Here is a 25,481-nt window from a genome sequence, read left to right on the forward strand (position 1 = left end):
TGTTTAGAAGAGATATGCTATCTTCTTAGAACGTTATTATTCTAACACTGTGTCCAGTTGTAGTTTTGCTCTGTGGCAGGGAGTAGCCTTTTTATGAGCCTAGTCTGTCAATCCAGATCCATAACCGTAGGCATGGACTGACTGGACGCATAGCGTACGCCAGGGACGTCATTTCACCAAAATGCCAGGGGTAACGGAAGTGACATCACACGACCCTTGACCTGCGATGACATCACAGTAAGTGATGCCATTTGACCCCACCCCGAAGTGATATCGCAGGAAGCGATGGAACACGACCTTTCACCCGTTGACAAAACAGGAAGTGCCATCAAATAGCATTGTACACTCCGAAAAATATGGTTACGATATCACTATAATGTGATGTACATTTCATACAAGAATGGATCGCATATGTATCGTTAAGATCAGTGTGTATAGACCCATATTACCAAATGACTGTGAATGCAAGCAGACATCCATGACCAAATGTTAATGATGTGTTATTATATAGTACTTACGCTTAAGCACTTTATATAGAAAAAATATACATACCGTATCACCCAACCTGTGTTGGTACTCATTTATTGACCTCAGAAGGATAAAAGGCTGAGTTGAGGCGTTTAAGAACAGACTAAATCAGTGACTCACCTCCTGAAGTATGCCTGAAATAAACCTTTAATGAGTGTAGCAATTATTGTATAGAATTCCAGAAAGACACATTATTTGGTATTCCTATTCTTTCTTATTTAGTGTCAGTGCTGAAAGTGTTAGACTTGTGGCACTCCTGTTCTTATTTTCCTTCTTTTTTTTAATGGGCCTGAACAAGAAAGCCAGCCAATCCAGAAGTAAAGAGCCACATGGTGCTGGCCAGCCCGGCAGGTTGCATTTAAAAAAAAAAAGAAATGTTTTTTTTAGAGGTCGCATGGGAGACCTCAGAGGTCGCAGTTGCGACCTCTGGCGACCCCTAAATGATGTCCCTGGCGTACGCTTGGGCCTGTATGAGGAGATCAACTGACTAAATAGGGCGCAATGAGGACTGTACTGCAAGATTGACTGGAAACATGGTGAACAATGAGAGGTACAGGACAGTGGGGATTTAGACATGGGGAGCAATGAGGGTGCTGCAAAAGACCTGAGTGGAGGCATGTGGCACAAAGAAGTCTGTGGGGACGTTAGCGATGGAGGCATTGCTAACCACGAGGACTGCAGGGAAGCATTGACTGGACACACCGGGGAATAGAGGCTGCAGGAGAGCATTGTCTGGACACATAAGGAGCAATGCAGACTACATGTAATTATCTCCACGTCCACTCTTCCTCGTCCCAGTACTTACCTCATGAGGCCCCTGCCTCTGATACAGGACCTTCTTTTATTTTTACTATCCCCTATAACTCCTCCCCTCCAACCACGTCATCCAGTTTTAATTTTCCTGCCACTGGCAGGTTGGGCTTTGTTCCCGGTGTGGGGCGCCGGGGAGCGACGATTGCTGGCCCCCTGGTGGGGCTGTGTGGCGGGGCCTTCGGCTCCAGCAGGTGCAGCAGTGCTCCCGGGCTTACTGCGGGGCTCGGGGCACGGTTGAGCAGGATTGCCTTGTCTGGTTAGGTTGCAGGGCTGCAGGCCGGCATGGGGCATCTCGGCCCGGGTCTAGCAGGCCCGGGGTGAGGTAAGGAGCTGGGGGCATGGACAATTCCAATACTCAACAGGGTAGAGCGTGGGCCCAACAGGCACAGCATGGTAAATGTGATTTTCCTGTTTGTCTACCGGTGGGACCGAACGTTCTCTGGCAGCTTCCGGATTTTTTTGTAGTTTCAGCCCAACGTTGTTCTGGTGGAGGTTACCTAGGAGACTGATTGTTTGGGGTTTCCTATTGGTTGTAGCTTCTGGCCTCTCTTTTAAATTGGCGGCTAGCAGCATTCAGTTGGTTGTCTATGTTCCCACTGTACAGAGGGCTGCAGTGGTGAAACGGGCTTCTTTCGGTCTCTGTTTTTCCGGAATACTCACCATCGGTAAACATTCTGCAAAACGCAGGCATCTTGTCCTGTCCCCTTCTTCATCTTCCTCTTCATCTGAGTTGTGCAGGAGAAGAAAGGAGAAGGCAAAAGGTTTTTCCCTGACCAGAAATGAGTTGAAGAAGCTGCGTAAACATCTTGGAGGGTGTCACAGCCATGCACATGGACACAAGCGCCGGCGTCTGTCTTCCTCATCATCGGCTGATGCAGAAGGAAAATATCTAGACAGGGAAGGAGTAGAGGAGGTGCCTGCTCAAGTCTCCGACTGTATGGGGTTCTCTGAACCCCTGATACCGGTGGAGGGTGCTGACCCATCAATTCGCCAGTATAAGCATGCCCCTAGGAGGGGGTTGCCATTGGTATCTGATATCCAGGAGAGGGTCCATCGATTGATGACTGTTCTGGGCAGGGTTCTCAGGAGGCAGTATGTCTCGGCTCGCCTATTGCTCAAATTGCAGGGGCACATGGCTTCTTGCGTTTTTCTGGTGCCTTGGGCCCGTCTTCATTTACGACCTCTGGTGTCTTATCTTCTCTCCCACTGGCTCCCGACATCTCAAGCTTACGATGCTTTTATACCGGTGTCCCTTGTGCTGAAGGGCTCCCTGCTGTGGTGGTTGGGGGTTCCGAATCTTCGGGCAGGGGTGTCCCTGGTCCTTCCTCCGGTGACCACTTCTACTACCGATGCAAGCGGAAAAGGTTGGGAGGCAACTTTGGGGGTTCTCTCAGCTCAAGGGATGCGGTGGAAAGCCATTGGTCATCAAATGGAGGGAGTTGAGTGCCATTCTCTGGGCTCTGGTGTACTTCAAGGGGTTTGTGGAAGGCCGGGCGGTGTTGGTCCGGACGGACAATACAACAGCCCTGGGATATGTCAACTGCCAAGGGGGTTCTGGCCGCTCCTTGAATGCTCTGGCGGCTCAGATAGGTTATTGGGGGTAATCATATCTTGCGTCATTGGTGGCCTCACATATCAGGAGAGTGAACAATGTTCAAGCGTATCTTCTCAGCCGCCAGATACCCTATTCTGCGGAACTGGTTCTATCAGGTTAGGTCTTTGCAGAGATCTCTGTCAGATTTGGGACCCGGTTCTAGATCTGTTTGCATCTCCAGCCTCAGCGAAGGTTCCCCTCTTCTGCTGTCAGTTTCAGGCCAAGGTGGCTTGGCGGTGGACGCCCTCTCGGTACAGTGGCCTCAGGGTCTCCTTTATGCTTTTCTACCTCTCCTCCTTCTGCCCCAGGTGGTTCAGCACATCAGAGTGTCCAGGGTGACTGTGTTGTTGGTGGCCCCGTTCTGGCCCCACTGGAGTTGATTCCCCACTCTGTTGGAGCTTCGGTCCCGGGAACCTTGGCTGTTACTGAAGTGGCTGTGTCCCCTACAGGGGAATCTGAGGTTGGGAGTCCGACAGATTCAATGGGCAGTGTGGCTATTGCACAGGCTAGGTTGATGTCCCAGGGGTTTTCAGGTCCTGTGGTAGAATCTATCATGAATGCTCTTAGACCCTCTACTCTGAAGGCATATGGCAGGAATTGGGGTCTTTTCCAAGACTGGTGTGGGTGGTCTGGGATCCATCCCCTGTGTTCTGGCCTCCCTGCTATCCTCCAATTCCTCCGGGAGGGGTTTGACAAAGACCTGACGATTTCCACCCTGTGCTCTCAATGGCCCTCCATAAAATTCCGCTTGGGGGACTCTGATTGTCACCTGGATGGGGAGGTGTTGGTGGGGAAGTTGCTCCGGGGTTTGTCTTCTTTCAGTCCTCATACTTATAAAGGCCTTCCCCGTTGGGATCTCCCTCTTGTCTTACGTTTTCTCCAAGGGCCTCCCTTTGAGCCTATTTCCGAGATTGACATAAAACATCGTACGCTGAAGACAGCCTTTCTTATTGCCATCACTTCTGCCCATAGGCTAGGGGAGATTGGGGCTCTATTATGTCACCCCCCTTTGCTGAGGGTGCTGCCGGATTCGGTGGTGTTGAGGTGTGATCCTAAGTTTCTCCCTAAAGTTGTGCCTCGGTTTCACACCTCTCCAGATCTGGGTCTCCATGCTTTTTTCCCGGATCCGCATACACCAGAGGAGGTGGCATGGCATAACATTGATGTGCGACGGGCAGTGTTGGAGTATTTGGCTAGGACTGCCCCTTTCCGCCAATCTGATAGTCTTCTGATTAATTGGGCCCGGCTGGTGCTAGACGTAAGGCCCCAGTGGTTTCCATTATCTGGTGGATCCGTGTTGTGGTCTCTATGGCCTATATGGCTTCTGGCCTGCCTGTACCTGCTCAAGCTCAGGGGCGGTCCACCAAGGGTTTGGCCGCTTCCTGTGCAGATGAAAGGGGGGTTTCTCTGCACGAGATTTGTAGGGCTGCCACCTGGGCTGATCAAAGCACTTTCATCAACCACTATAGGTTGAATGTCTCCCACTCAGGGGTTGGTTCCTTCGGGGTTGGAATTTTGTCTGTGTCGATGTGAATTTGGAGTTATTAAAGGTGTGTGTTTTTCTGAACTGTTTTTGGCTCTGTGTCTCATTGGGACCTTTTCCCCATTGCTGCTTTGGTATACCTCATAAGGTAAGTACTGGTACGAGGAAGAGTGGACGTGGAGGTTATGCTCTGATTACTTACTGGTAATCTTCATCACTCCTAGTCCTACTCTTCCTCGTCGCCGTACTGATGACCCTCCTCTCCCTTGTTGCGGGGAAGGTCCCATGCTCCGGCTTGGTCATATAAACTGGATGACGTGGTTGGAGGGGAGGAGTTATAGGGGATAGTAAAAATAAATGAAGGTCCTGTGTCAGAGGCAGGGGCCTCATGCGGTAAGTACTGTGACAAGGAAGAGTATGACTAGGAGTAATGAAGATTACCTGTAAGTAATCAGAGCAATACTGACTAGAGCAATAGGGGGCAATGAGGGCTGCTAGGAAGTATTGATTGCAGGGTGTAATGAATATTCTGATAGCATTGACCTGAGGCATAGGGCAGCAACAAGGACTGTCGAGCATCTCAGACCAGACTCATAGGTATTATTGACAGCTACAGCTGGGGCAGGACTGAATGGAGACCTGGGGAGAGATGAGGGCTGCAGAGTAGTAATGTCCGGACACACGAGGAGCAAGAAGGGCTTTGGGGTAGTATAATCCAGGTACACAAGGAGCATGCCAGTATTGATTGGAGACATGGGGAGCAATGAAGACTCTAGCGAAGTATTGACTGGACACATGGGGAACAATGAAGGCCACATGTCATTGTTAATCAGAGACATAGGGGATATGTTTTGACTTGGAAGCATTGAAAATTGCAGGGCAATATTGGAAGAGCACGTGGGCACCAATGATGGCTGCAGAGAAGCATTGACAGGACACATGGGGGCTCAGGTGGCTGCATGAGTGTCTTACTGGACACATAGGGGGCAATCAGGGCTTTCTGGTTCTATGTTCTAGATACACTTGGAAATAATAAAGACTGTATGCCAATAGTGAAGAGGAATGGGGGCAGTGGAAGTGTGCAGGGCAGTATTGGCTGGGAATTGGGGAACAATGAGGGCTGCAGGGAAGTATTAAGCAGATACATGGGGTGCAATGATGGCTGGAGATAGGGCAATCGAGGACATAGAACAGTATTGTCTGGACACATGGGGAGCAGTGAGGACTGGTGGACACTGTTGGCTGAAGAAATGGATGTTACATGCAAGAAGGTTAAGCATTGACAGGACACTGATCATGGACGTACCTTGAGGTTGGAGAGTTGGCCAAAGCTCTTTGAGCAGATATTGCACTCATACTTTATCTTTCCGTTCTGCTTCTTGAGTGGACAGAGCGGAAGCCCAGCATCTAAAGATGGTTCTAGCTGGTTGGCACATGGCACGTTGAGTGGCATCTTCTCATTCCAGGGACCGGTGTGTGAAGCAGCTCTTGGTTGTGAGGTTGCTGGGTTTGGCAAGGTGCCCACTGTTGTGGGCCCAGTGAGCAGAGATTGACTGAATACTCCAGTCTGGGATGCTAAGACTTTGGGTGCTGTGGGGAGCATTGGGTCTTTGGTTGTATGGGGCTCACCGGTGTCTTGTTTCCCCAGTGACATTGGAGGTGATAGCCCTTCTGCACCTGGGTATTGATGGTGCCCTTCACCAAGATATTTGCGGTAGGCTGGAACAGTGTTCATGGAAATGTCCATTGGGCTGAGGTCTCCAAGCCTGCGCAAAGGAGGGAAGGCTGGGAATGCTGAGGAGTATGGTGGCAGAAGGAACCTGGGATAATCTTCTGGGAGCGAGCCGTAGGAGTAGAGGTACGGTGGATGAAGAGATGCTATATGGGAGTACAGGGGATAGGACGGGTAGAGACCATTCATGCCTAGAGCCAGGTCCTTCTGAAGTGAGGTATCTGAGTTGTGTTGGCAGCACTGGGGGCTGGCTTGGCGGTTTGGTGTCATGTCGCTTTGGTCTGGATCGCTTTGGTTTTGAGGATTAGTTTGGCCAGGTTTCTGTCCAACATCCAGGGTCTGCTGGGAAAGGCAATCCTCTTGCACCTGCTGCCACACTTCACCTGACAGCGTCTCTCCTGAGCCTGCCATTTGGTTTGGGTTTGTCTTTGAAGGCTTGACTTCCTCAAGGACTGGATCCTCTTCCTCGTCCTTGTTATTGCTGAGTATAGCTGTAACTTCTTGGTCATCGGTAGAGTGGTTTTCTGGATCATGTTGCGGTGACCCTTGGTAGAGCCAATGAACGTGAAGTGGAGGACCTTCCAGTTCTGGAAGAGATGAAGGATTTCATACGTCATAGAGGGAAGAGATTTTCCATTTATAGTACACTAATGCCCAAATCTAGTCGTCAATTACAGCCAGACACAGCCACAACATCACACTGGCTGCAGGCTCGAACCGCAGTCTCGAACCACTGACAGTTCCAGGCTATATCATAAACCATAGTGCAGCCTGCAAACACCTTTGAGTAACAATCTTCTCATAGTCCACAGTCACAGCTGGGACACAGTCTGTCACCACAAATGGAGTTCAGTCTGTATACAAAGGTAGAGCACAGTCTGTAATCAGAACTGAAGCACATTCTGAAACCACAGCTGGAGCACAGCCTTCAATTACAACGAGAGCATAGTCTGTGTTCTGACCTGGAGTGCAGTCTGTAAGAACAGCTGAGGCACAATCTGTAATCAGAGCTAGAGCACAGACTGCAACCACCGTTGGTGATCAGTTTTTAACTAGACTTGAGGCACAGTCGGCAACCACAATTGGAATATAGTCTGTAACCACAGCCGGAGAAGAATCTGGAACCAGTGCTTAAGTGCAGACTCTACACAGCCATGGGTTGAAGGAGCTCTATCTGTAACCACAGCTGGAACGCGGTGTGATCATTGCTGATGTACAATCTGCACCCAGAGATGACGTTGGTATACAGTCTGTAAACATAGTTGGAAGAGAGAGTTAAGCCACAGCCAATGCAGGGTCTGCAACTGGACCTGGGGCACAGTCTGCAACCACAATTGGAGTTAGGGCTGCAACCACAGCTGGTGCACAGTCTGTAACCACATTTGGAGCACAGTATGTGTAGGCGGTAACTAGGGCGGGAGTCAAGACTGTACACATAGCTGGGGCACAGTCTGCAGAAAGAGCTGGGCCGCAATCTGAAACCACAGCAGGCATTGTGTCGTCTGTTAACACAGTTTGAGGGCAGTGTGCAACCAAAGTTGGGGAGCAGTTTGTAATCCCAGTTGGACTGCAAACTATTAGGATATTTGGAAGACAGTCTGTAATTATAACCATAGTATTTAGTTACTTAAATATACTTAAAGTGCTAAACCTCCAGCAGTGCGGCTTTGCAGCAGCGTATGCCATTCCGCAGTGTACTAATCCGCCTACCTGGACTTCCTGTAGACCGTAGTCTGGCATAGTATAGATAATGACAGAAAAGTTACACTTCTCAATGGCAGACATCAGATTGTCCAGATACATTTTGTTAGATTTTGGGCAGGTGCTATACACAGATTTGTAGTGTGCTGTGTGCGTTAAAATCTGTATTTGGTGTTGGTTGTGCGACAGATCTGAAAGGGTTTAGAAATCCAGTGAGAAGTGAGGTAACTCTGCTCAGGGTAGCACGTAGTAAGAAGGAAGTTGTATGCTTGGGAGCTGGACAATTGGTTGCAGAGTTTGGACTTTTAGTCTTTAACCAAAATTAGCAACTTGGGTGAATGTGGCCGTCCATCAGGTTGCTGGAAAAGCAGGCTGAATCTGCTGATCCATGCCCGCATTCTGAGCAGTCCCTCCGCTGCCACCTTTTCCACCTCGACCTGCTGCTTCCAGGGCTCAAGTCGAGGGTACACACAGATGGACGGAGTCCACCCACTTTTTTCAGAAGGTGGACTCAGTACCCCCCAGCTAAAATGATAAACATTGAATGTTTTCTTTGAATTTATGAATTAAAGCCGACATTGGGGATCGAACTGAAGTCGTCAGGTTGGACATTTCACCACTGCACTATATATCCTGATGAAAAATAACAAACAACTAAAGGTGAAATGTCCCATTTCGGTACAGCATGTTCCAGGGGAAAATATGTGTATTGGTTCTTGGAGTTTAAAAGATGCACACCTTTTAACGTTTTCAAAAACACCATTATAAGAAAGTATCCACTCTTGGTTTTGTGTGTGTGTTGATTTTATGAAAGGCAAATGTCATTTATCCTGTGCAATTTAGGGTGGTTATGCAAAGACAATTTAATGAAATATCCATATGTCACCTTGATATGCTAATTTCTGGTGATGTCACATCCCTTTGCGTTTGTTGATGAGTGCCCCCACTTTCATTTTTAGGACTTGACCCCTGGTACTACCCCGCCGTCATCTTCCCCGAACCACACTCATCTGCCTGTGTCATATGGCTCAGCACCTCACCAAACATAACCACCCTTCCTGGCTACAATGGAAAGGGAAGAAGGGCTCCGCATGGAACTCTGCTCTCATTTCCATGGTGGCCATCTTTGGTGAGGATTTATTTATCTCTCCAAATATAGGTTGTGTGCTTTCGCTGGTTCATTATTTGAGAAAACAAATTGCCATCAGCACCCCAGTTAGCAAAACCAGGATACTAATTGCAATAATCACCCATTCCCCAGGCTGTAACGACCATGGGATGCTTCTGAAAGGCCCTCGCTGCACTCAGGCCTATGAACTCCTGCCCCGACTGTAGCCACCTGGCGCAGCCCGTGGAACAGGTGATAATTGCTTAATTGGAGGAAAGGCTTTAAAGCATATCAGCCCTTTGTATCATGAGTACAATCTATTATAACAAGAGGCTTGCCCTCTATTTTAGTTGGGTCTTTCCCTGTATATTAGGAGTTACATTTATAGTCAGAGACACGTTCTTATGGAATGCAATGAGTTCAGCTTATTATAACTTGAGCACAGTTTGTTACATCAGGTGCTTATTCTGACATAGCAGTGGATTTAGTTTGGTCAGGAGTTTGTATCTTCTTGGCACTAGGGTCCCAGTGCTAGGAACAAGCCATGCACGTTGTGAATGCACTTACTGCTAACTATTTTTGCTCTAATAATAAATGTGACGGTAAAAGGCTTAAAAGAGGAGTTCAACCTAGTAGGTGTTGAGTCTTACCTGGCCTTTCCAGCTGCCCCTCAAGCCGGCTATCCCAGGCCCAAAGTTCCGTCCCGGCCAGGATGGGCCTCGGGGAGTAGAAGTAGATGGCACCGCCGGTCTGAACAGCAGTCAGGTTGTGCCGCAGGCGTGAAGGGACGAGTCGCACATAGCACATCCAGTTACTATGCCATGGGTCTGAGGTGTCCACGACTTTCTGGCGGCATCCCTGTGAATAAATCTTCAGACACACAAGCAAATTAATACACAACAATAATAACTTGATTTCCTACATAGTGCTGGTGGTAAAAGTTTTGCGGCTTTATTTTGAAATGATTAACAGGTGTCTCTATTATCAAACTCAACGGCTCTGAAGAGGGATAGATGAATGTGGCCCTTGTCACTCCAGTCCCTCCCTCATTCCGACTATACAGAAATGACAGGTGTACATCAGTCCTGGCCTGCTCCTCTCCATCACCACTGTATCGCAGATGTGAGAAACGGTATTCGCTGAGACAACCCTTCAGACCCTATCCTGATGACGTCGTAGAGGAGATAAACTTGCAGGTAATGGAGCAATTGGACTGGCTGTGATTGCGCAGAGAGCCGATGATGTCACGACTAAGACCAAAGCGTAGATGCGTTGGACTGAAGCACATATGCATCCCTGCGTGAAAATGAAAATGGAATATGCAGCCACATTGACGTGAATGTAAAATACGGATAAGGCTTGAGAACCCAGGCTCACTGATTTAGCAGGGAAACGCAAACCAGACAGGTTGTGCAGCCGGTGTATGTGTTCCAGCCAAGGCTATCAAGAGAGAGCGTTTCAAATCGACACGCAAGGATACAGGCAGTCATTAGAAACAGTCTTGTTAGACTAGACACCTGCATGCATAAATGCTAGAAAATCCTTGTAAATATGGAGCAGGAAAATCAAGCCAGTGGTCTCCATACACGTGATCTGAGACTGGGGGACAAAGCCTACTCATTGGAGCCAGACAGAGACCTTCATTCCCACGCTGCTCAGGGCAGACAATACAAGATAATACCAGGATGAAAGATAAATATACTAAGCTCAAGGACTAGAGGATCAGAGATGGTAACCATATTGGTACAGACAGCAGCTTTGGGATGCTCTCATCACCTTGAATTGTTACTCATGGGCTGGTAACCGTCCAATGTGCCAAGGCTGAGAAGACCATCACTGACCGATCCCTACCGGTCTTCTGCACCAGTTCTAACTTTGTTGCACTGCCCAATAATAATGTACTAACCTGACATGCCTTTACTTGCAACATTTAGGAGGTGGTCACAGGTGGAGCCACCAGATTAAGCATTTCCAATCAGAGCACTAACCCCATATGTATACTATATGTAGTTTGCCCCACTAACCAACCCCAGCCTACCATAAGTTTTTGTATAATAACGTGTCATTTATGACATCACAGCCCATTAAAAGAAGTTGACAAGCCTGTAACGAGTTGAGAGAGAGTATTGGAAACCCTGTGATATCCATTTTCTGTACCAGTTGACCAGATCTTTTAATAAACAGTGGGTTTTGTCACATATTTTGACTTTTCCGTTTCTTGGGCCTGGGGAGTTCCCCCGAAATGGACCTCTTGCTATTTTTATTTGGGGGATTATCCTCGCCCCTCCACCTAAGCTCTCAGTTTATTTACTTCTGAAGTCAGTGCCACTGGGACCCTACACTGAGATAGGTGAAATAGATACCTACACCCAGTGCTGGAAATGGAGAAATATACTCTAGGAACCTCCTCTGCGTTGGGGGTGGGGGTAGGGAAGGGGGAAAGATGTGGGAGGAGGGGCAGGGCCGTGGGGCGTGGCTCCAGGCCACGACACGCAACACAGTATCTCTTCAAAGAATCCAAGCCAGGCAATTTGCATAATAGCAAAGAGCATTTGGGGAATATAAGAATGCCCACAATTTTAAATGTGATAGTAATTCAGAAAGAAACCCTTTTGAGTGAGTAATGGAAGATAGACTCTAGTCTTTTCATTGGTCCCGATACTCACCCTAACAAATAAATGTCTGTAAAGTGCAATACATACCAATTTGGCCAGCTTCTGAATAGTATGTGTGGCTTTCTTTGTCTGTTCCTGCATTCCATCTCACATGGATGGTCTCACTGAGACATGGTTCACGGCCAGCTCTGTCACCAGCTTTGACACACTCCTACCTGACGGTTACAAGATCCTCGCCGTGCCGAGGCCCAACCGTGCAGGGGGGGGTGTAGCCCTTATCTTCCCTGAGTGGATTCCTGCCACTGCCACTCCTACACAGACCTACTCCTCTTTTGAATGTCTTGTCTGCCGACTCTCTCTCTCTCCTAGCCATTCCCTTACCGTGGCTACTATCTATCGGCCACCTGGTCAAATTTCCTCCTTCCTCTCTGAGTGGGCTGATCTCTCCTCCTCACTCCTGTCCTCAACCACTCAACTCCTCTTTCTTGGTGACTTCAACATCCACCTGGATGCCTCCTGTCCCCCCTCTGGACTCTTTCGTGACCTCTGCGACTCTCTCTCACTCTCTATTCTCCCGTCTGGGCCTACTCATTCTGCAGGGCACACTCTTGATGCTCTGATCTCTTCTGACCTTCCCCTCTCCATCCCTCTCTCCACTCCTCTCTCCTGGAGTGATCACTTTCTCCTATCCTCCCACCTCACCCTCCCTACCCCACAGGCAAAGCCTCCCTCATCACTGCCACCCACCTTCTCGGTCATCCGACCCATGAAGCGCGTGTCAGTTGAGGCTTTCACTGCCACCTTCTCGCCCCCCTCCCCCTTCGGCAGACTCCCACCCTGACACAGCCCTCTCCATGCTCCACTCTGCTATATCTGATACTCTTGATATCCTTGCCCCGTCATGAGAATCCGCCTGAAGCCCAAAGCCAAATGTAACTCCTGGTATGACTCGGATCTCGTCACCCTAAACCGCAAGTGCAGGGTGGCAGAGAGGAAATGGCGTGCTTCATGTTCATCCTCTGACAAACTGGCCTGCCGCCTGCTCCAAAGGCAATACCGTCTCTCCGTTCTCACCAAGAAGAGAGCCCTTATCCAAGCCCGCATCTCTGCGGCATCTAACAACTCGGCCAAACTCTTTAAAATCTGCAAGGAGCTTGCCAACCCTGCAGCAGTCTCTACCTCTCCTGTCTCTTCCCAGGCCCTCTGCACTGCACTGGCCTCTCACTTCATCTCTAAAACTCAGGACATCCTGTCCTCACTCTCCTCCCATCACCTCCCTCCCTCTCTTCCTTGCTCTTCCTCTGGCCCTTCTGCAGCCACCCCCCCCCCCTCCTTCTCTGCCTTTCCCCTTTTCTCTGCTGCGAGGTTTCCAGACAAGCCCGATCTATGAAAGTCTCGTCTAAACAGGTTCACCCCTGTTCCTCCAAAACTATCAAGGACCACATTGACTCCCTGGCACCTGCCCTGGCTGACTTTTGCAACCACTCCTTCGCCTCTGGAGTCTTCCCATCCCCCCTTAAGCACTCCCTTGTGCACCCTCTTCTTAAGAAACCCTCTTCCAACCCCTCCTGCCTGGCTAACTATCGCTCAATCTCCATCACTCCCTTCCTGGGCAAGCTCCTGGAGAAACTGGTCATCTCCCAGCTTAACCTCCATGCTGAATCTGTTGGTAGTCTTCATGACCATCAATCTGGCTTCAGAGCTGCCAGAAGCACGGAAACTGCTCTCCTGAACATCCGTGAGGTCCTGCTCTTGAACCTCGACTCCAACACTCTGTGTGTTCTCATTCTGCTCGATCTCTCTTCTGCCTTTGACACGGTCAATCATGCCATCCTGCTCAACCGTCTCCGTGATAACCTGGGTATCACTGGTCAGGCTCTGGTGTGGCTGACCTCTTTCCTTTCCAATCAACCGTCCCAGGTCCAACTGGGGTCCTTCCTCTCTGACATATTTTTTTCCACCTGTGGTGTCCCCCAGGGATCTAATCTCTCTCCCTGGCTGTTCAACCAGTATCTGGCACTCCTTGCCCACCGCATCGCCACTCTCTGCCCCAACTTTCAGTGCTATGCGGACGATTCCCAGCTCATTTTCAGGCTACCCTCAGCCTCCTCCTCTCCTTCCCTCATCTCTGACTGTCTGTCTGCTAAACAGGAATGGTGTGCCGCCAATGACCTCTGCCTTAATGCCAGTAAGACTGAGATTCTACTCATCGGCACACCCACTCCCTCCTTCCCTGCAGCTCTCTGGCCTGCCTCTCTTGGCCCTCTTCCTGCTCCTACCTGCAAGGCAAAAAACCTTGGGGTCATCTTCGACTCCACACTCTCCTTCTCTCCTCATATATCTGACGTCTCTAAGAAGTCACACTACCAGCTGCACCTCCTCAGAGGTATTCTTCCCTTCCTCTCCTTCCCCCAGAAGCTCACTGTCTCCCGAGCACTGGTTCTCTCAAAGCTGGACTACTGTAACAGCCTCTATCTTAATCTGCCTGCATCCACTCTCCGCCCTCTGCAACTCATCCAGAACAGAACTGCGAGACTTGTCCTTGGCCTCAAGCCCAGAGACCGTATCTCTCCAGGACTGAAATCTCTACACTGGCTCCCAGTGGCTGCGAGGATTAAGTTCAAAACCCTCTGCATTGTCCACAAGGCCTGCTGGGGCCTGGGGCCTGAATACCTTCAACTCTCTCTTCCTAAATATCTTCCTTCCCGAGCCCTTCGCTCATCCGTCTCCAACTCCCTCAGGGTCAGCCGCTTCTCGAAGCAACGAGCTGGGGGTAGATCTCTCTCCGCGGCAGGGGCCTCCCTCTGGAACAGCCTTCCTGCCTCCCTGAAACTTGAGGAGAACCATCTCCGGTTCCGGAAGCATCAAAACCTTCCTCTTTGCTTCTGCTTTCTCTCTCCCTCTCCCCTGCTAAATTCTTCACTGAAACTGCACTGAATCTGCAACTGGGCCACTCTCACCGACCTCAGTACTGGGCCCAGCCACTCTCCACTTGCACTGCCTCCCTGGCATCCCCTGCACTGCGGGTCCGTCTCTGTATCCCTACAGCCCCCCTCCCAGCACTTGTCTGCACTTACCTTGCACTTGCCACCAGCTGGCCCTATTTTATTTATTTTATTCTACTTACCTTGTACTGCACTTCCCCCCTCCCCTTCCCCTTGCACTTTTTCCCTTCCCCTTACCCCTGCACTTGCGCGATCTAAATGACACCGGCCTAGTAGGATCGTTGTCTGTCTTCCCCTTGTTCCCCCCTCCCTGCCTCGTCGCGCCTTGAAACACTTGTGTATAGGTGCGTTACAAATGCCATATCATATCATATCATATCATGCTAAGTCTTCCAAAGGGCGGGCTGCTCATTTTTTTATTTTTATTTTATGTTATTGGGCATTTTAAGGCATTTATAGATCAGGAAATTGTGTTCCAGTGCGCCCACAGGGCAAAGGGAGGGGAACAAGGGAAGATCAAGACAATGGTATATGATAATAGTGATGAGGAAAATATGATAGAACAGCGGTCCTACTAAGCCTTGTGAGCATTTGGAGAGTGCAAGTACAGAGAGAGAAGGAACAGGGAAAAAGGCTAAGTACTAGAGGTTCCTCAGAGGGGTTAGTGCCAGGGAGCCAATTGCAAAGGCAACAGGTAAGTGCCAGAGAGCCAGTCACAAAGGCAACAGGTAAGTGCCAGGCAGTGACCACTAGATGGAGAGGGGTCACCAGCCCATACAATAAGTGCAGGCCTATGAGACGAAGGTCAAGTGGTGCCCGAAGGCAAGTGCAGGGGGAGGGCGGATGTTGCGGACGATTGGACAGAGGGCAGTACCCAGCAGGACACATAAGGGCCCAGGCCACCAATCACAGCGACTGTGGGGTTTAGCATGGAGGGAGAGAGGGAAGGAGGAGGAGAAGATGAAAGTATTGAGGTGCTTGCAGAACTTGAGGAGATCCGGCTCAAGACGGAGAGAAAGGGGGAGGCTGTTCCAGAGGAGGGAACCAGTCGAGGAAAGGAAACGGCCACCCGCTCTCTGCTTAGAGAAATGCTTGACAAACAGAGTGTTCATTGCCGGAAGATCGTACCGCTCTGGAAGGAGAGTATTTGATGAGAGCAAGTCGCAGGTAGCATGGTCACCAGCCCCAGACAGCCTTATGGAGGATGCGGAGGGATTTAAATTTGATCCTTGCAGTAATCAGGAGCCAGTGGAAAGATTTTAGGGCTGTAAAGATATCGTCCTTTGGTTTAAAGTCAAGGATAAGTCTCGCAGCCCTATTCTGGATTAGTTGGAGGGGGCAGGGAAAAGAAGAAGGTAGATTAAGAAAGAGGCTGTTAAAATACCAGAGCTCTTCAGACATTAAGCTCCTGGGAAAAAGCAAGGAAAGGGAGGATGCCCCTGAGGAGGTAAAGTTGGAAATGGGCCTTCTTGGCAAGGTCCAAGATGTGAGGAATGAAAGAGAGGAGTCAAAAATAGCTCCCAATTTTCTGGCTTCAGAGGAATGAGAGGGGGGAGAGCCCATCGAGTGTGACCAGATTGAAGGGAGAAAAGAGGGAACAGTATTCCCGATAGGAAGAACCTCAGTCTTGCTGGCATTGAAACAGAGATCATTGGAGGTACACCAAGACTGGATGGCGGATAGGCAGTCAGGAATGACAGAGGAGGTCAGAAGAGATGCAGAGGGTAGTCTGATGAAAAGTTTGGTGTCATCTGCATAACATTGGAAGTGCGGGGAGAAAGTGGAAATAAGGTGAGCAAGAGGGACGAGATAGATGTTAAAGAGCAACAGTGAAAGGATAGAGCCCTGGGGAATGCCACAAGTGGAGGTAGCGGGGGAGTGAGGTGAAAGAGGCCAGGATAACTTAGGAGGGACAGTCAGTGAGGAAGGAGGTCAGCCAGTCCAGTGCCCACTCCGAGATACCAAGGGTATCCTGGAGCTGGTTCATGAGGATGGAGTGGTTAACAGTGTCAAAAGCAGAGGAAAGATCAAGTGGAATGAGAACAGAAGGTGAGTTGGAATCCAGAGATTAAAGCAGATCTTCACGGGTGTTCAGGAGAGTAGTTTCTGAGCCTCTGGATGCTCAGAATCCAGATTGATGGCGGGGCAAGTAACCAATAATCTGAGTATGCTGGGTCAGTTGGGGGAAGACCAACTTCTCCAGAAGTTTCCCAAGGAAGAGAGTGAAAGAGATAGGGTGGTGTTTAGCTGGACAAGAAGGGTGGGCAGAAGGCTTTTTCAGGAGGGGGTGCGTAAGGGAGTGCTTGGGGGAAGAAGGGGAATACCCAGTGGCAAGAGAGTGATTAGAGAAGTCTGTGAGTGCAGTGGCAAGGGAGCCGATATTGTCCTTTATAGTTCTGGAAGAACAGGGGGAGATGTGTTTGGAGGAGACCTTCATGAGCGGACAACTCTAGTGACCTTGTCCGATGTGACAGGAGAGAAGGAGGAGAGAATGGATGGGCCAAGGGTGGCAGAGGGATGGGGATAGTGGGAAGGAAGAGAGCGAATTCAAGAGGTCTTGAGTTTTACCAGTGAAGTGGGTGGCCAATGCAGTGCAGAGGGCCTAAGAGGGAAGAGGTGAGGTAGAGACTGCAGATGGATTGGCTAGTTCCTTGCAGATTTTAAAGAGTTCAGCCGTGCTGTTAGGAGCTGCAGAGACGCGGGCCTGGATGTGCGCCCTCTTCTTGGAGCGGATGGAGAGACAATATTACCTTTGGAGAAGGCGACAGGCCAGTTTATCAGAGGATAAGCTCGAGGTCTGCCACTTCCATTCAGCAGCTCTACACTTGCATTTCAGGGCTGCTAGATCAGAGTTATACCAAGTGTTACGTGTGGTGGCAGGAGTTGGAAACAATTATGATATGATATGATATGATAGGTTATTTATAACGCGCTTAATACCCAGAGGTTTCTAAGCGCGGACCCAGGGATCGAACCCGTGTTTCTCCGTGTTGTCTTGTTTCCAAGTCGAGCACGCTGCCACTGAGCTATCCTCCTGGGACATTGATGGTTTAAAGACTGACGGGATTGCGCTAAAGGGTATTACTTCCTTGCTTGGCATTGTATATGTCTAGGAGCAATTGTGCACGTGTTTGTTATTTACTGTGAAAAAAATGAATGGATCTTCAAAGATAGAAAGCAAGCCTGAGCAAAGCCATCAGTTTTGGCTTGTTTATATAGAAAAGATTTTCTTTGTGGCTACTGTAGCTATTGAAATGACATGCCCATGAGCCCTAGCGATTTGCCTGGGATTACAATCGTATGTCCAAGTTACCACTGTTTGAGAGGTTTTGCCAGGATATGCCGCAATTCTCCAATTTCGCAAATCTCTCAAAACATGGCTTTTCCAATAACACCTGACCAAGGACTAGCCCCAATAGACACACAGGCTGACGGGCAGACCGCAACTCACGGTACCGCGCCACTATTAAAAAATACCAGCCCAAAAGCTGGTTTCACACACACTGTACAGAGGTCTGCTGCTCTCGAGCCAGGTCCATGCTTTAAACAATACAAATAAAAAAATAAAAAAACATACACTCTACACTATCAAATGAGAGCGGCATTTTAAACAAATAGATGACACTGCAGCAATAGATGCTTTTGTGGCACTAGCAGCAACATCTAGGCGAGTGCTCTTCATTCAGACAATTTACATAAACATGGGTTAATGAAAATGAATGCCTGTTTGTAATGTTGTTGTATACGTTGTCTACTTATTCATTCTAAGTAAAAGTCGATAAAACGTCAATTCAATTTCAATGATCTCATTATTTTGTAGCAGGAGTGCAGTGCAGGGGGGTTCAGCAGAGGAGCAGTGTGGGGGGCATATTCTGTTGTTTCGCCCTAGGCACAATACATACTTGCCAACCCTACCGATTTAGGCGGTAGGATACCGCTTTTTAAGCAGTCCTACCGCCTACCGATTTTTTGACACCAAATACCGATTTTTTTGGTAAAAAAAAAAATTCTTTTTTTTTTTTACATTTTTTTTTTTTGCCCACGCCAGCTCAGGGGAGTCTTTCAAGGGCTCCCCCAAGCTGGCGTACCGAGAGAATTCCCGACATGCAGGCTTTTAATGTCAAAGGCACCCACAGCGGTGGGCTAAAGAACCCCTCCGCCGCGGGTGCCTTTGGCAAAAGGCACCATTAGTCCCCCACCACGCCAGCTTGGGGGAGTCTTTCAAGGACTTCCCCGAGCTGGCGTAGCGGGAGAAGGCGTGGCATGCAGACTGTTAATGTCAAAGGCACCCACGGCGGTGGGCTAAAAGCGCCCCTCCGCCGCAGGTGCCTTTGGCAAAAGGCGCCATTAGCCCCCCACCACGCCAACTCGGGGGAGTCTTTCAAGGACTTCCCCGAGCTGACGTAGCGGGAGAAGGCACGGCATGCAGGCTGTTAATGTCAAAGGCACCCACGGCGGTGGGCTAAAAGCGCCCCTACGCCGCGGGTGCCTTTGGCAAAAGGCGCCATTAGTCCCCCACCACGCCAGCTTGGGGGAGTCTTTCAAGGACTTCCCCGAGCTGGCGTAGCGGGAGAAGGCGCAGTATGCAGGCTTTTAATGTCAAAGGCACCCACGGCGGTGGGCTAAAAGCGCCCCTCCACCGCGGGTGCCTTTTGGCCAAAACGCGCCATTAGCCCCCCACCATGCCAGCTTGGGGGAGTCTTTCAAGGACTTCCCCGAGCTGGCGTAGCGGGAGAAGGCGCAGCATGCAGGCCTTTGATGTAAAAGGCGCCCACGGCGGTGGGCTAAGGGCGCCCCTCCGCCGCGAGTGCCTTTCACAAAAGGCGCAATTAGCCCCCCACCACGTCAACTCCGGTGAGTCTTTCAAGGACTCCCCCGAGCTGGCGTGATGGCAGAAGGCGTGGCAGGCGCCTCATTGTCATTGAATGCACGCGCGGCGGCGGGCTCATTCAATGACAATGGGCTGCTGACGCGCCCTATTCCTATCATTACCTCCTCGCCTGACTATTTTTGAAACTTTAAGATTGCTACAGATTTTTGGTCACAGAATGTTGGCATGTATGACAATATTGCCCAGACACTGCGCTGGTGGGAGAAGTTGGAAGAGGGATAAGGGGGCCTTGCCCCTCATTAAAAAAATACAGCAAAATATGTGGCAAAACAGCCACCGCAACGAGGCGTCTGAGATCCCCTAAAACATTTGAAAACGCATGAAGAGCCAATGAGAAATATAGGACTGTACTTCCCAATGGAATAGGGTGGTAACCCTCCCAGAGACCGTGCAGTCAATCGAACACGCAGTCTCAAACCCGCTTTTATAACTCCACTTTTTTAGTATTTAGTATTTAATCTGAGGTTCTATTTTAGGTTTCTGTGGGCTAGAGGATTAGGTGGCTGTTTGCGAAGTATGTTATCTTCTCCCTGTGGTGTGTTATGTCATCCTCAGTGGTGTAACAGGGGCCCCTGCAGAACCTGCGGTGTGGGGGGCCGGCCACCACATGTCCTGGGAGGGGGCCCCAATTGGAGTAAAAATAAAATGCAAAAGCATTTTGTTTACAATTTTTTTTAATGTTTCTTTTCGAATTCACTCTGCATTCATAAAGAAATGATTTCTGTAACAGAAATAATTTCGTTATGAAGGCAGAGTGAATACAAAAAGAAACTTTCTTTTTTAAGTCCGGGGGCTACCCCCACCCCATGACATGGAACACCTTAGGCTGGAGGCCTCCATGTCATGGGGAGGAGGGAGCCCTATGACTTTAAAAATAAATAGTTTATTTTTGAAGTCACTCTGCCTTCATAAAGAAATTATTTCCATTATGGTTTGGTCCTTAATGGAAATAATTTCTTTATGAAGTCAGAGTGAAATAATTTCTTTTTAAAGTCATATGGCTCCCCTCAACCCCATGACGTGTGCATGTGTGAGTGTATGGTGAAAGGGTGCACACTTAAATGTATGGGTGTGTGCCTGGGTGTGTGTGCCTGTACGGTGAAAGGGTGCACACTTAAATGTATGGGTGGCTGCCTGGATGTGCCTGTATGGTGAAAGAGTTCACACTTAAATGTATGGATGGTGTGGTGTGCGTGTGTGTATATGGTGAATGGTGTGTGTGCTTGTGTTCAGGGGTGCAAAACACCTACATTTCAGCGGGGCTAACCCTTCAAATGTTGGGAGAGTTGATAACTTTCAGGGGCGGTGGGGTAGGGGCAGACTTTTTTGTGTGGGGGCATTTAACTTCTTTAAGAATTTTAATTGGACTATTCTAGGGCAACTTCAATGTTACAAGCAGTTAACTCTCTCCTTTAAGTCTGAAACCACCGACTTATGGACTGCTGTGAGAATGAGCGGTCTCCTGTTCCAATCACTCCCCTGGCATGGAAGTACTAAACCCACATCATGATTTCAATTGCCTAAAAAATGTGGCATTGAAATGCAGGTACTAACAGTGAAATGCTGTATGTTAGTAATGCATGGCCCGGGCCCTTGTTAACAGCGAAACCCAGGTGCCATTTAACATCTGTGTCCTTTTCTGTCCGGCAACTGCTCTCTAGGTCAGCCTGGACGAGTAAACATAGCCCTCAATTTCAGGGGGAGAGTGCTGCCTCATTCACAAGTACTGGGATGAGGTAGAAGTACATGGAGGTAATGGCTGATTTAGTAATCTTCATTACTCCTAGTCCCAAGGAAGAGTGACGTGGAGGTAATTCTCGGTCAAGGAGCTGATTTTGGAGGTTGGGGTAGGGGATGGGAGGGAGAAGGGATGTGTGAGGGAGGAAGGATTGTGCCATAAATCATAATGGTCGTCCATGTCCAGGCTAAGCAGGCATGACATGTGGTATTAGTGGCTAGAGAGGCATTCTGGTGCAGCCAGTCTAGTCATTCCTCAGTTTGGTATGACTTTTTTTAAACTGGGCATTTCTGATAAAGCAGTCCTGCTAATTGTAATTACCTGGCTAGTCTGGCCTTTGGGTGCTGCCAGTCTAGCCGTTTCTTCCTGCGGAATTGTATATTTTTCTGGGCATCTGTGATAAAATGATATGAGAAGATGTCATTTATAACGCACCTGTACACAAGTTTTTCTAGGTGTAACAGGGAGGGGAAACAGAGGGAGGACAAGACAAACAATATTACTAGGCCTTGTGTCATTCAGATCCTGCAAGTGTGAGAACGAGAAGTGCAAGGGGAAAGGGAGGATGCAAGGGAGAGGGGAGGGTAAAACAGGGCAGCAATGCTTTGAATAAGTATAGACAGGGCAGCGCGGCTATGGGTAGTGAAAGGAGAACAAGGGATTGTAGAGTTACAGTTATAGCTCCCAAGTGCATGGTAGGCCCGGAGGCAGTACAAGGGTGACTGAGCAAGAAAGAGCCTGGACTCTGCTAGACGGAGAGTAGCCAAGCAACCAGTTGGTACAGCAGACGGGTAGGTCAGGTAGGTCAGCAGGGGAGGGAGAGAGAGAAAGCAGAGGAGAAGAGGAAAGTGTGGAGATGCTTCCGGAACTTCAGGTGGGCCAGCTCAAGTTTGAGAGGGATACGGAGGCCATTCCAGAGTGAGACACCTGCAGAGGAGAGGAGTGATCTGCCCCCCACACTCTGCCTGGAGAAGCGTCTAACCCTTAGAGAGTTAGAGATAGCTGAGCAAAGGGCTCGGGAAGGAAGTTATTTTGGAAAAGAACATTGGATGTAGTGCGGGTCCTGGCCCCAGAAAGCCTTGTGGACAATGCAGAACTTGATCCTTGCAGCCCCTGGGAGCCAGTGGAGAGATTTCATGGCTGGAGAGATACAGTCCCTGGGCTTGTGGCCAAGTATAAGTCTTGCAGTCCTGTTCTCCATTAGTTGCAGAGGGCGGAGAGTAGAGGAAGGCAGATTGAGAAAGAGGCTGTTGCAGTAGTGCAGCCAGCGAGAACCAGGGCTCTGGAGACAGTGCGCTTCTGGGGGAAAGTAAGAAAGGAAAGAGTCCCTTTGAGGAGGTGCAGCTGGTAGTGGGGCTTCTTAGCAATGTCCGAGATGTGAGGAGAGAAAGAGAGAGTGGAGTCGAAGATGACACCAAGGTTTTTTGCCTCGCAGGAAGGCGAAGGAAGAGGGCCCAAGGCGGGTGGCCAGAGTGAGAGAGGGAAAGCAGAGGCAGAAGTCCCAATGAGAAGGATCTCCGTCTTACTGACATTAAGGCAGAGATTGTTGGAGGCGCACCAATCCTGAATCGCGGATAGACAGTCAGGAATGAGCGAGAGTGGAGAGGAGGCTGAGGGGAGCCTGAAGGAGAGCTCAGAGTCATTCGCATAACACTGAAGGTTAGAGGAAAAGGAAGAGATCAGGTGGGCCAAAGGAGCCAAGTAGAAGTTGAAAAAACAGGGTGAGAGGATAGAGCCCTGGGGAACACCACAGGTAGAGAGAGAGGTGGCGGAGAGAAAGGGACCGCGTTGGACCTGGGAGGGGCAGTCCAAGAGGAAGGAGATCAGCCACTCCAGGGCCTGATCCGTGATGCCCAGGTTCTCACGGAGTTGATTGATCAGGATGGCGTGGTTGACCGTGTCGAAAGCAGAGGAACGATCAAGGAGGATTCGGATAGAAGGAATTCTGGAATCAAGGTTACAGACCAGATCTTCACAGATGTTCAAGAGAGCAGTTTATGTGCCTCTGGCAGCTCTGAAGCCAGATTGATGGTCATGGAGACAACCAACAGATTCAGTGTCGAGAGTAAGCTGGGAGATAGCCAGCTTTTCCAAGAGTTTGCCCAGGAAAGAAGTGATGGAGATTTGGCGATAGTTTGCCGGGCAGGAAGAATTAGCAGACAGATTCTTGAGGAGTGGGTACACAAGGGGGCCTTAGGGGGAGAGTGGAAAGTTCCAGTGGCGAAAGAGTGATTACAGAAATCGGCCAAGACTGGAGCGAGGGTGTCAATATGGCAATTGATGGTTCTGGACGAGCATGGGAGCACCTGTTTGGATCGCACTTTCATAGATCGGACTTGTCTAGAAACTTTGTCAGTTGTTATCAGAGAGAAAGAGGAGAAAGGAGGAGGAGAGGGTGAGATAGCCAAAGGGGGGGCCGAGAGAGGAAGAGGGAGACGAAGAGGAGATAGAGGACAGGATGTCCTGAGTTTTAGTGGAGAAGTGAGAGGCCAAAGCCATACAGAGGACCAGTTGAGGGAACAGGAGAGTAGAGACCGCAACAGGATTGGCCAGCTCTTTGCAGATATTAAAGAGTTTAGTCATGTTGGTAGAGGCTGCAGAGACACAGGCTTGAACGTGTGCCCTCTTCTTGATGAGTGTTATTTCTTCGACTGGCATTTTGGTGCAACCAGTCTAGGTATGTCTAAATGTGGCCTGGCATGCTTTACTGTAATGTTATTGCATGTCTACACTAGTCTACATTGTGCAGCCAGTGGGACATGTTTTCATTGTGGCTTTGCTTTTTTAACAGCAAAGCATTAATGTTCTTTGCACTGTTGGTGACTTGCATGTATTGGATTGGTGTTAGCCTTCAAAACAATTGAAAGTGTGCTGTATATTGCATTAAAACACATATTTATATATTTCTCCTAGTTCAGTGTGCGGCATACCCCTTCAGCAGCATGCTCGTGGTAATCTAGGCCATCCCAGAGAGTGGCGCGACTCTTGATTTGTTGCTGAGTTGGGGGGGGGCTCAGCATGGATCGCAGGGGTGGACCCCACATTTTGTGTTACGCCACTGGTCATCCTACGCACTACTGCTTTACAGTGAGGGAAACGTCTGCCAGTCTAGATTGTTCTCCACAGTATATCGTGCATATGCACCCTTCAATTTACACGCATGACTACGGCTAGACAGCCCTCTTTGTAAAATGTTGGTGGCAAACCCTTATACTAAATGTTGTGGGACTATACTTTGAACAGTAATGTTTCCAGTCGCAGCAAGGGTTGTCCCAGTGTGGTTCTTTTCCATTGTTATGTACAAGAACTGGATGTCCAACCGCCTAGTGCTGCCAGGTGACGCCCTACGTCACAAGTTGAGTAACAAATTGAAATATTTATATCTTACAGAAATTGTATAGAATTTTCAAAAAGAAATGAGAAGCAACAATATGACAACACACTGGAGGATAACTTGCTGTTGTCCTCAGCTAGTAGACTTAAGTTTTGGCGATACTAGTCTACACCCCAAATTGTTGTCATATTTTTGCTATTCTTATCTATTTGAAAATTCTATACAATTTCTGTAAAAGATCTAAATATTTAAATTGTATTCATTTGTTGACACCAGACACTTTACATGTTATGTAGTTTATCTGTCTTGAAGCAAATGTCGGTTCTAGTTTTTTACCTTTTTAAACCATTGGTATAAATACAATTGTGTATGTATGTGCTAGCTCCATTGTATTACATTATACTGTAGTTCTTTTCTTGAACATACATTAATACATTACATATCGTTAGATCTGAGAATGTAACCCTGTACAATTCCACATTTTCTCCGACATTTAAGTTTGTGTCTTAGGCACTCACCGTCCACAGGGAGCCTGGCTTTGATGTCTTTGGAATGGACGCTTTGCAATAGATCTTAACTTTGGACCTAGGCACTTACTGTCCACAGGGAGCCTGTCTTTGATGTCTTTGGAATGGACTCTTTGCTATAGATCTCAACTTTGGACCTAGGCACTTACTGTCCACAGGGAGCCTGTCTTTGATGTCTTTGGAATTGACTATTTGCTATAGATCTTAACTTTGGGCCTAGGCACATGCTGTCCACAGGGAGCCTATGTTTGATGTCTTTTGAATGGACTCTTTGCTATAGATCTAAACTTTGGACCTAGGCACTTACTGATGTCTTTGGAATGGACTGTTTGCTATAGATCTCAACTTTGGACCTAGGCACTTACTGTCCACAAGGAGCCTGTCTTTGATGTCTTTGGAATTGACTGTTTGCTTTAGATCTCAACTTTGGACCTAGGCACTTAGACTGTTTGCTATAGATCTCAACTTTGGA

The 25,481-nt window shown here is 48.8% G+C and overlaps 1 protein-coding gene across 1 annotated transcript in view; it reads right to left on the reverse strand.

Moving 5' to 3' along the window:
• ZNF683 (zinc finger protein 683) overlaps positions 1-25,481 on the reverse strand; it is a 435,946-nt gene that overhangs the window by 9,206 nt on the left and 401,259 nt on the right. The window contains exons 5-6 of the mRNA XM_069622854.1: positions 9,610-9,829; positions 5,725-6,737 (exon numbers count right to left, since the gene is read on the reverse strand). Coding sequence (XP_069478955.1) covers positions 5,725-6,737; positions 9,610-9,829 — 1,233 coding nt within the window. The remainder of the gene's footprint in view (positions 1-5,724; positions 6,738-9,609; positions 9,830-25,481) is intronic.

This window comes from Ambystoma mexicanum, chromosome 11 (assembly GCF_040938575.1).
Source record: "Ambystoma mexicanum isolate Mex_15411 chromosome 11, UKY_AmexF1_1, whole genome shotgun sequence".
Lineage (NCBI taxonomy): Eukaryota > Metazoa > Chordata > Amphibia > Caudata > Ambystomatidae > Ambystoma > Ambystoma mexicanum.